Source organism: Melospiza georgiana, chromosome 7 (genome assembly GCF_028018845.1).
Source record: "Melospiza georgiana isolate bMelGeo1 chromosome 7, bMelGeo1.pri, whole genome shotgun sequence".
Taxonomy (NCBI): domain Eukaryota; kingdom Metazoa; phylum Chordata; class Aves; order Passeriformes; family Passerellidae; genus Melospiza; species Melospiza georgiana.
The window spans coordinates 8,403,221-8,414,190 of NC_080436.1; the positions used below are offsets into that span (position 1 = coordinate 8,403,221).

The 10,970-nt window shown below is 52.8% G+C and overlaps 1 protein-coding gene across 1 annotated transcript; it reads right to left on the minus strand.

Moving 5' to 3' along the window:
• Positions 1–244: 244 nt before the first annotated feature.
• ITGB2 (integrin subunit beta 2) lies at positions 245–7,561 on the minus strand. Its single transcript, XM_058027948.1, has 15 exons — positions 7,476–7,561; positions 7,073–7,161; positions 6,586–6,769; positions 6,214–6,384; positions 5,401–5,642; positions 4,929–5,084; positions 4,614–4,709; positions 4,399–4,488; positions 4,081–4,221; positions 3,648–3,832; positions 2,715–2,959; positions 2,273–2,492; positions 1,926–2,140; positions 1,654–1,820; positions 245–1,365 (listed from the first exon to the last, which is right to left on the minus strand). The coding sequence occupies exons 1-15, from the start codon at positions 7,558–7,560 to the stop codon at positions 1,303–1,305; spliced, it is 2,349 nt and encodes a 782-aa protein (XP_057883931.1). The 5' UTR covers position 7,561; the 3' UTR covers positions 245–1,302.
• Between the last annotated feature and the right edge of the window lie 3,409 nt (positions 7,562–10,970).

Consider the following 10,970-nt stretch of genomic DNA (forward strand, 5'->3'; position numbering starts at 1 on the left):
CACAAGGGCAGGGACAAACACTGCTCTGCACTATTCAGTGAGTCAGTTTTGGATTGCAATGGGAATACCATTCATGGCACAGATGGCAAATTGTGTAGAAAACAGTTTGCTTCTCTAGCTGGGATCTTTCCCAGGCACTGTATTTATGGAAAACAGTGGCAGCAATGACAAGGTGGGACTGCAGTTTCTCCAATGAATGCTTTAGCTGCTGCCCTTGCACCTAATTCTTAGCAGGACAGATGTATTTAATTTACATATTAATCTTTATTAAACTGCATCAGAGAGCAAACAAAGATGCAACACAATACAACTCTTGGTAAATTAATCCCAAATTTAAAGCAAACAAGGAATTGTACCACCATTTCACAGGAATGACGCACAATGTTGTGTGGCTGGGATAAGTGCTGGAGATGCTCTGGGCACTGCCAGGTGTTTTGAACAGCTGGCTCCTGGTATGTCTGACACGCTGGCAAAGCAGGGAGAAGATCATGCCCCAGGGGGTGGAAGAAGCTATGGTTGACCTCCAACCTTCATTTTCCAGGTGCTCATAGATCACAGATCAAGAGTCATAGATCAAACAGTGGCTCCTTACAGTGCAGAGGACTTCAAGGCACGATGGAGGTAAGCCAAGCATGCAGAAGCCCAGGCAGAACCTTGCCTGAGGTAGATCTGAGTGGTGTCAGGAAGCAGTTGGTGATTTGGGAAAAAGATCCAGTGCATGTTCTCCAGATGCTCTTCATGACAAGGCAGAGGTGCTGACCAGCCCTCAGGGCCCATCATATCCCTGCAGCCTCTGGAGCAGCTGCTTGGACCCCTTCTGTCCTACTCAGCAGTGAGTTCTCTGGAAAACATTGTACAGTGGTGGAGACCAGTGCAGCAGGGGAAGGCACGGAGAGGATCCTGGAGGCAGATCCTGCTGCAGCAGAAGAGAGATGGCAGTTTTGAAATCCCAGCTCAAAATCAAAACTGGAAGCGCTCTGTGCTCTCAGCTGGATTTGAGGCTCAGTGTCCCAATAGCAAAGTTAGCATCAGGAGATGGGACAGGAGCCACTGCATGTTCCTGTGGTGTTCCCCTCTACCAGCTCCACCAACACAATCACCACGCAGTGGGCCAGGAGGCTGGCATGGGTGCAGTCCCTCAGGCAGCATCTGACATGATGGGGGCCTCTTGGAAGAAGGGATGAAACCATGAGGATAAAGAAGAAGGGATGGGAGACTTGGTTTAAGGTTTCCTAGTACGAGCTTTCCTTAGCTTGGCATTTCCTTATTTAACAGTGCATCCCAGTGCTGCCAGGTATTGCCTCATTCAGTAAACCTGGGGTTGACGACAGTGGTGGTGGCACTCTTGAAGAGGGGATTATCAGCCTGGAGGGAGAGAAGAGAGAGGCCTGTGTTGGGCTTTCCAGCAGAGCACTACTCATCCCACCCATCCCAATGCCAACAGCACCGACAGCATTGGAAGAAGGATATTTAGGCTGTAGGATATTATCCATAGGATATTTAGGCCCCTAAATGGCAAAATCCAGCTGGGCTGAAAAACGAGCAGTGGGGAGGGCTCAGGTCTACATGGAAAGGATGTCCCCTCCTACTGTCCCCTCCCCAGTGGATCTGGGCACCCCAGAACACCCCAGTGGCACGGGTGGGCCCTCTTACATCATTCCACTTGGCTTTGGTCTTCTCCTTCTCAAACCGGCGGTATTCCCGGCGGTCAAGCAGCTCCATCAGGAACCGCCAGATGACCAGGACCAGAACGCCAATGAGGAGCACGCCGGCGATGGTGCCGCCCACGATCAGTGGGATGTTGGGAGGCTGTGGGCACTCTGTGGGACAGACAGACAGACAGATGGTGTCACGCTGCAGCCCCTGGTGAGGCAGCCTGCTGGCAGCCTGCCTGTGGCAGGGCAGGAGGAGCGGGGATGGGATACCTCTCTCAGGATCGACGATGATGGTGTATATCTCCTCTCCATCCTCCTGGACCATATGGAAGGACATCCAGCAGTTCTGGGAATCCTTTTCCCTGCATTTCCTACCATTTGTGCTCACGTCTTTTGAGTTTGCAGGCAGATGGATGTTGGCACAGGCCTGGGAGCAGTTCTTCTCAAAGGGGCCGCTGCCGAAGAACTTGCACTCCACGCAGGAGCTGCAAAACAAGCAGCTGCAGCTCACATCTGCAGGGGCAGAGACCCTCTCACCTGGATTTGGGCATTTTGGGCCCTGCCTGTGCATCCCTGGGATACTGGGGATCCCCGCTGCCCCCGTGCCCATCACTCACACGTATCTGCCACAGGGAGAAGGGCAGCCTGGGCACTCCTGGCAGAAGGGGGGCTGGTACCCCCCCCTGCACTGGCAGCGGTTGCAGTGGCAGGTCCCACGGAGGCTGCACACATTTCTGCGGGCATTGAGGCAGTTCTGCGTGGATTGCTGGCACTGGCAGGCGCTGCCCTCATAGCCAGGCTGGCACTTGCACGCCCCACAGTCGCATTGCCCACGCGCTGCAGAGGAAGAGATCTTTCAGATCCTGCAGACAGCCAGGCCACCCACCCTGCGCTCACGACACCAGAGTCCATTTGAGGACCTCAAGGAGGTCCTACAGGCTGGTGTGGTGGGACCCAGCAGCCCCAAACCCTCCCACTGGGGTTATGGCACGAAAAGGCCGCATCTCCCTGGGCACTGAACTCTTGTGAGCAGTGGAGAAGCTGTTCCTGGTGCATCACCTGGGCCGCCGCAGAGGGAGCCGTTGAAGAACTCGCAGTTCATGTTGTCACACTGGCAGAAGGTGCCGTAGATGTACTTGCCAGGCACGTCGCTGGTGTGGCACACGCACTGCCCGCACACGCAGTCCCCCTGCCCCGAGCAGGGCACCGAGCTGTTGTCCCTGCGGCAGCTGCTCTCCAGCTCCTTGCTGCTCTTCCCTTTGGTGTCGCACTCGCAGTTCTTCCCTGTGTACCTCGAGTTGCAGCTGCCGCCAGAGGAGGGGAGCAAGCTTGGGTCAGTGGCCTTGAGCCATGCCCAGGGCCCAGACCTCTCTTTTGCTACCCCTGTAGCAAATCTGGGACAGCCTCACCAAAAAGCAATGACAGCATGTTGGTGCTAATGCCATGCTGGAGCAGGGAGCAAACCTCAGAAATGCTGCTTTTCCACCAGTCATATTCACAACACCAAATAAATTATTCTTACATTTATAATTTCCGAGCCCTTGCCAAGGAGATGTGAGTATTTCCTGAGGAAACCCAGTCTTTTCCTCTCCTTGTCACTGAGAGGCCATGAAGCAATAATTACACTCAAAGACCTGCGAGAGCTGCGGCCAAGAAATGGGATTTTGAGAGATTTCTACAGATATCTGTGTCTGCTCAGTGGATGGATTGGTGGATGATTTGATACTGGGATGGATGGGTGGATCGTTGGATAGATTGAGGCCCTTAGGAAAACAGCATAACCTCCACCAAGAGAAGAGTCAGCTCATTGTGCCCCTGCCTCTGTGTACACAGGGGACTGTTCCAAGGGGAATGCACAAATTCACCTCTCTGAACAGAAAAAAATTGTGCAAATCTACAGAGCTCAGCTCTGGTTTGTCCCAACATCCCTCTCCCAGCAATTCCCCAGCTCTGGCAGCATTTGAACTCGTGTTTTGGGTGGACAGCACATACCTGCAGATGCCACATTCGATGCTGCCTTGCCCATTGCAAGCATCTGTGTCAGGCTTGTCATTGCAGTGGCAGTCACAGTTGCTGGACACGTGGACAGTGAGGGTGTCTGTGAAGCCCAGGGGCCGGATGGCAAAGGAATAGTTTGGAATGCACGCCTTGGCTGTGACCTTCACTTTGAAGGTGACCTAGAAAGGGCAGAGTAGGACAGGGGAGGGCCAGATGTCCAGCTGTCAGAGTGTGGTTTTGGCCCTAGGCTGAGGACGTGCACATCCAGAACAACGGAGGATGTCCCACATCCCAGAGCATTTTGGACACTCTTGGCATTAAATTAATATAAACAAAAAGCCTGGAAGAGCAACCAGGGTTCCTGTCACTAAACAGGATGGGCAACAGAAGCTGTGCAAGCTTCTGTTCCTGGTACAGGAGAGCATACCTCTTCATTGATCTTGACATTGTCGCATTTGCCTCTTGCTTCATCCACGGAGTCCTTGTCATTTTTGCATTTGGAGTCATATTTGACATCCAGAGTGTCCAGCAAGGTGGAATGGTCCAAGATGATCCGCGAGGAGAGGTTCTTTGGAAAAATGGTGGAGAAAGTGCCATCAGTCCAAAAGCAGACTGAACCAAGAGGGTATGGGGTTGCAGGTCAGGAAAAAGAGCCAGAGAGCACCACAGGTCAGGATCTCAGCTGCCTGGGGTGGTTCTGGAAATGCAGGTGATGTCATTGGAGAGGTGGAACTCCAGCACATACATTGTAGGCCACTTGGATGAGCTCAATGATGTTGCTGGAGTCCTGGTTCAGCTCTCCCACTGCCGACTTTGGGATCATCTCACTGAGTTTCTGTAGTGGAGAGCAAAGAGGTGAGCACTTCCTACCACATGACTGCAGAGCAGGAGACAGACACAGCTGTGTCTGTCCTCCTGGGAAGGGGATGGAGGCACCTGGACCATCTGACATATTCTCACCTTGTAAACATCCACCACCCTACTGGTGACAGCAAAAATGGGCTGAATGTTGTTTTCGGCAAGTTTCTGGACCAGCTGGCCAACAGATGGGTAGTCCTGGATGGGGAGAGGGAGATCACACTCAGCACAACCTCCCCCACCAGCAGAAGAGGGTGGGGGACCACACCACACACTTTGGGTGTGGCAGCACGACTTGTGGTGATTGAGGGGATGTTTTGGTCTCTGCAACAGGCTGTTTTACATAACGTTGTCTTTTCTGCCTGGAGGAGGGAGGTGGGGGGTGCTGGATATGCTGAACAGCCCCCAGGTACTTACAAACTCGTTGCTCTTTTTGTACATGTTGTCCTCCAAGTGGCACTTGCCATCGTTGGGGGTCAGGATGCCCGCAAGCTTGCCATCCCCAGCAAAGTGGAATCCGTCATCAGTAGCAAACACCAGCAAGCGGGTCACGTTGCGCCAGCCAATCTGGTCCTGCAAGTGGCACACAGAGTGGGCCCTGTCCCTGAGCAAGGCTGGCAGGACAGTGCCAGTGGGCACCCTTTCCACACTCTTGTGTGAGCCACAGCGTGGGGCAGGGGGCTCGAGGAAGGTGGGTTAAGGGAGATCAGGGTTAGGAGGCTCTGGGGTAAGATGCTCTCTGGAGTCACCTGCCTTGCTGCTGGCTCAGAATTCAGGCAGGATGAGCTTCCAGAGCCCACTGGAGAGGGGGAAAGCAGCCCTCTCCAGGGTGTGTGTGGGCAGCAGCCCTCCTGCCTGAGCACAGCTGCTGGCGGAGGGCAGGACTCACCCCGCACACTGCCGCCTGCATCATGGCATCCAGCCCTCCCTCTGGGGCATCCAGGTTCCCTGAGATGAACTGCTTGCCCACTTCACTCTCAAACTGCTGGGCGTTGTCCGTCAGCGACAGGATGTGCTTGAAGGCGAAGGGAGGCTGGCACTTGGTGCTCTTATTGGGGCAGGGATTCTTCAGCTTCTCGGGGTGCGTGTTCACGAACGGCAGCACTGTCTTGTCCACAAAGGAGCCAAACCCTAGGGCAGCCAGACCAGAGTTTTAGGGACAGGGCACAGGGCAATCTGCTGGCCCCAGTGTACATGCCCATGTCCCTTGCCCTGCAGAGGACAACCTGCTGTCCACTCCCCGCATCCCCCTCCAGCCCTGCAGCTCCTCCCAAACAGATGTGCCAGGGTGAAGACAGGCTCACCTGTCACAGACATGTTTTATGAAAAATCCTTTCCTTAAATTTTTTTCCCCTGAGAAGCTGAGAAGCCTCGCAAACAAAATGTAACCAATGATTATCTGCTGCTGTGGAATGCAACAGGTGGATTGTGATTGGTCTCATGTGGTTGTTTCTAATTAATGGCCAATCACATTCCAGCTGTCCAGACTGTCTCGGTCAGTCACAAGCCTTTGTTATAATTCTTTTTCTATTCTTAGCTAACCTTCTGATGAAACCCTTTCTTCTATTCTTTTGGTATAATTTTTGTACAGTTTTAACACAATATATATCATAAAATAATAAATCAAGCCTTCTGAAACATGGAGTCAACATTCTCATCTCTTCCCTCACCCTGGGAGCTCTGCAAACCCCACCCCACTCACCAATGCGCCGAGAAGGGGTGGTGCTCTCCAGCGCCCTGAGCAGCTCCCCTCCCAGCTTCTTCACGTTCTCCAGGTCATCCAGCATGGAGTAGGAGAGGTCCATGAGGTAGTAGAGATCAATGGGATACCCCATGGCACGGCGGAACTTCACCTCAAACACAGCAGGCTGGCCTGAGGGACAGGGATGGCTGGATCAGCTCATGTTTTGTGCCAGCTTGTGCCATCCATCACCCACCCCTCCTCTCTCTTGGAAGAAAAGGGGTGGAAATGCAGGCTGCAAAATGCTGCTGTGTCTCAGGTGACTCTGGGGATGAGTGGAAGGGCTGGCAAGCCACAAGAAGAAAGGAGTTGGGAACACCAGGCAGAGCATACCTATCCTCAGCTTCAGGTGCACCTCCTGCGGAGTCAGCTGTGTTTCACTGCTTAAGGGCTTGTTCTGTGTTTTTCTGATCTCACTGACTGGAAACTCAATCTCACTGGCTGGGCACCCCCTCTGCTTCAGCTGCTCAATGGTGTCACAGCGGATGGAGTCGGGCTCGCCAGCTTTGGTGAAATTCTGTGTGTGACAACACCAGCAGGAAAACTTAATCAGAGGAGCAGGGGGTGAACAGGCACCTCACAAGATTTACCTGGCCCCCAAACCAGGTCTCCAGAGCATTGATGAGAAAAGAAAACCTTTGATGGGTATTGATGGAGAAAGGTCATGGCTGTTGGATCCCTCCTGGCCCCATCCTCCATTCAGGACATGAAACTCTCCCACAATGAAGTCAGGCAGAGCCAGGCAGGCAGGGTGACTGTCCTGATGCCTCTTAGCTGACTGCTAACAGGGGTGACAACCAGACAGGCTACATGGACCTACCAGCTTCTTGCACCAGGCACAGCCAGGACCAGACTGAATGCAGTCCTTGCATGTCCCCACCTTCATCTTGGGGCACTCCATGGCAAAAGCTGGAAAGGCAAGAAGACAGAGTTGGTGTGCGGGCAGCTGGGGGTGTTCAGACACCAACACCAGGCATCCATGCTGGCCTGAGCCTGCCCTGCCTCTCAAACCAATGCTGGGGGCTCTGGAAGGGCCCTCAGCTGCCTTGCTGTCCTTCAGCTGAGCTGGCTGGTGTTGTTAACTCCAGATCCCAGGAAATGGAAGGACATGGCCTTTGCACACCTCTCAGGGCTGTGTTCCCCCTGCTGTTGGGCAGCATTTTGGATCCCCCCACTCTTTCACTGCCCATGAAAGGTGCTGGGAGGAAGCAGGTCGAGCTCACCTGTTGTCACCAGCAGCAGCACCCAGGTCACTGCTGGCAGCTGGAGGCAGCAGCCACGAGGCATTTTCTGCAGGACAAAAAGCATCCTTGAGACCACCTGGGATGTGCCCCAGGGATGGGGCAGACACAGTTTCTCTCTGGGTAACCTGTGTTGAGATCACATTCATTAACACTGTCACGTGTCACACCTCTCCCCAGCAGAGCAAACCCTGACCGTGCAATGGCCTTGCAACATGGAACATGGGGAAGTCAGAAAAGAGGAATTTGTTAAAAGAAGAAAAAGGAATAAAAAAGTAAAAGGAACAACAGACATTGTGTTTTATAGCAATACTAGACACAGTGTCTGGAAACCAGGTCATCAGTTTCAAAATAGCTCTGATAGCTGCCCTGAGTAAGACAAGAACCACTCCTTGGCTCCTGCCATCGCCCCTTCCTGTCAGCTCACCAAATAAACAGATCAGAGAGATGTGGAAATGAGAACACAAGAGAAACCGTCAGAACACACTGAGGCAGGTTGTACATGAGGGCTGCTCAGATCCCCTTCTGAGGCATCAGGGTGTGCTGTCTTAGCTCATCAGCCTCTCCAGGACACCACCCCAGCTGAGGATGACACTGGTCAGCCTTGAAAGGATGTCTGGTCTCCTCCCAAGGGCAGAGAGAAAGTCTAGGTAGGTCAGAGGGTGATGTTTGCACAGTGAGGTTTGGTGCCCAGCTGTGCTATAGATTTTGAGATCTGGCAGGACCCTAAGGGTGGTGGCCATCACTGATTACGGCTGGGGCCATCTGGAAGCCCACCCTGCCCTGGATCCAGTCCCTGGCAGAGCTCCACAGCCAACAAGAGGCACTGCTGAGGTCACCCAGCCAAACCCTGAGGGTGACGTGGCCTGGGAGTTCACTGTGCCACATCTGCACAAGACCATCCTGTGGTGGGTGGCCAGAGCCCTTCTGGACAAAGAGCTCTGCAAGTTGCTCTCCACCACCACAGTCCCCCAGGGTAAGATTTTAAGGGCATAATTTATTGTCACGGCTGCCATGTCCCTGTCTGTGTGTCACGCATGCCCCGTGCTTAGCTGGCCCAACACACTCCTGTCACCTCCAGATCTTGCCTGCAGAGTTTGAGCTTGCAGGAAAGAAAAGTGGGTCCTGCCTTTGTTTCCTGTAGAACTCAGTGACTGACACCCCAAATGTGCCTAATTAGGCTCCGATTCTGCTACAAACCAGAAGTTCCCTCACATGCTGAGAGGAGCAAACCCATGGACTCAATGAGCTCCTGCTTTTCCACCTGCCCAGTGTTTCCAAGCATTCAATTCCTGCTGCCATGCCAAAGGGTGCAGTGGTGATGGGATAGAGCTCTGTGAGCTCCTCATTCTTGCTGGAGGTTAGAGTTTCCTGCTCACAGGCTCATCTTGTAAAATAGAGCAACCCTAAAACTGGGTTAAAAAAAGCTCCCAAGCTCCAGAAATACTCTCAACACACCCCCAGTGCTAGCTGCTATAAAGTGTTGTGAAGTAGGGTTCATGTTGTGAGCTGCATTTGGATGCCTTTTTCACCCCCACAGTGGCTTCTTGCTTTTGTCACAAGAGTGTGAAGCATATCCTTACACTTGGAGAGGGCAACAACAGGAAGTTCAACAGTTCTTCTCTTCTGCCACGGAGGGAAATTACTCTGTGGTGTGTGGGCAGGCGAGCACAGGGCTTTGCAAGAGAACAAATGGGGCTTCTGCCTTTGTCTGCCTCCTTACAGCCTTCAGAGGAGGCCAAAGCAGGTTTTCAGCCTGACTCTACACGAGCAGGGTGCTGACATGGGCCTCAGCAGCATTTCCTCCAACCCCCTTGATGATCCCTTCAGCTCATCCCAGACTCGCAGTCGCCACCAGCCCCTCGTCTCCTGTATGTGCTCTGCCTGTGAAGTTCCTTTTTTCTCCTTCTTTCCCACAAATTCAGGAAAGCAGAGAGGTGCACACAGCCCATCCTCCAGCCCTGGTGTGAAGGAGCAGAACTGCAGAACTTCACAACCACTTTCATCCCGTGTTGGGGAGTGGGGCACCAAGATGGAGCAACCCAGCTAAGGGCAGGACACATTGCCACCAGGCTCTGCTTCCTGGCCACAGCTGCATGGTGGCATCACTGGACAAAGCTGCACCTCAGGAGCAGGGTCCTTCTTGGCCCTGAGCTCTGATCTCCTCACCACATGCCTAGGGTGGCTCGGGATCAAGCCTGTTCCTCAGCAAGAGCCTTCTGCAGAAGCCACCAGGATATTCCACCTTCTGCCTTAGGGCAAGATGCCCCCCAGGGCTCTGTGTGCCAGAAGATGTTAGGGTGGCCTCAGGGAAGGTGCATAGGTTAAATGCTGGGTGCTGTCCTTGCTGCCCTGCCCGTGGGCAGGGTGCAGAGCTGGGGCACTCTGGCACTCAGGACGTGCTGGGGGCTGCTGCTGTGTTGGGATGGAGCTGGCTGCTGTGCTGCACAGAGGAGCAAGCTGGGAGTTATAAATAAGGCTGAAGGGGAAGTGTTGATGCCAGCAGTGATCCTGTTGTCATAAATAAAACAAGTGCTCAGCAGCAGAGATGAGTCTTGAAGTCTGTTAGCCACAAGTTCCCATCAGGGCTTTGCTAAGCATCTGTTTTCCCACAAAAAGGGAGGATATGCACTCATGCCCAGTATCCTAGGGGGTGTTTGCACCATCCACCTGTAATAGGGAAGTTCCACTAGTGCCAGAGCCCATGGGTGCTTCCTCCACACTGCCAAGCATCCCTGGTCACCATCATGCTGTGACACAGATGCCAGGTATTGATTGCACCCAGCAGAGCTGCTCCTTCCCACCCCTGGGCAGCTCCAGACCCCAAGCACAGAAGGGAAATGAGCAGAGTGGGATGTGGTGAGGATGGGAGAGTGGATGTCACTTGTCTGAGGCTGATTTTTCTCTTTCTCAGTTGTGTGATGCAGATAGATCCCACCCAGGTGGTCACAGAGAGGTCCTTCCCAGTCCATGCTGAATATCACACTCAGTGTGTGTATATATGTCTTTTTATACATATTTTGTATGGGTAAATTTCAGGGAAAATATAAAAAAATATATAAAAACTTATTTTAAATAGGTAAAGAATAAATATAATTTAATAAATAAAAAGTAGATAAAAGTAGATATATCTATATCTGTATCTATATCTATCTATCTATCTATCTATCTATCTATATCTATATCTGTGTATATCTATATCTATTCCCTTGTCCTGTTATAGGAAATATGAATATATTTGATATGTATTTCCTTCCAGCAGCCTCCAGTGCCTGCAGAGGACAGATCTGTGGGGTGAGCTCTCTCCCATGAGCACCAATTCCCTGCCTGGTCTGTGGCATCCCTTGGCTCTGAGCACCAAGGTCCCTGGGTGCCCCTGGGAGCCTTGCCCAGCCCTGGCAGGAAGGCAAGGAGGGGATTTGTGCTGCTGGGTCTGTCAGGGTCGGGGTCCTGCTCGGGTGGGAAGGGGCTGCCTGC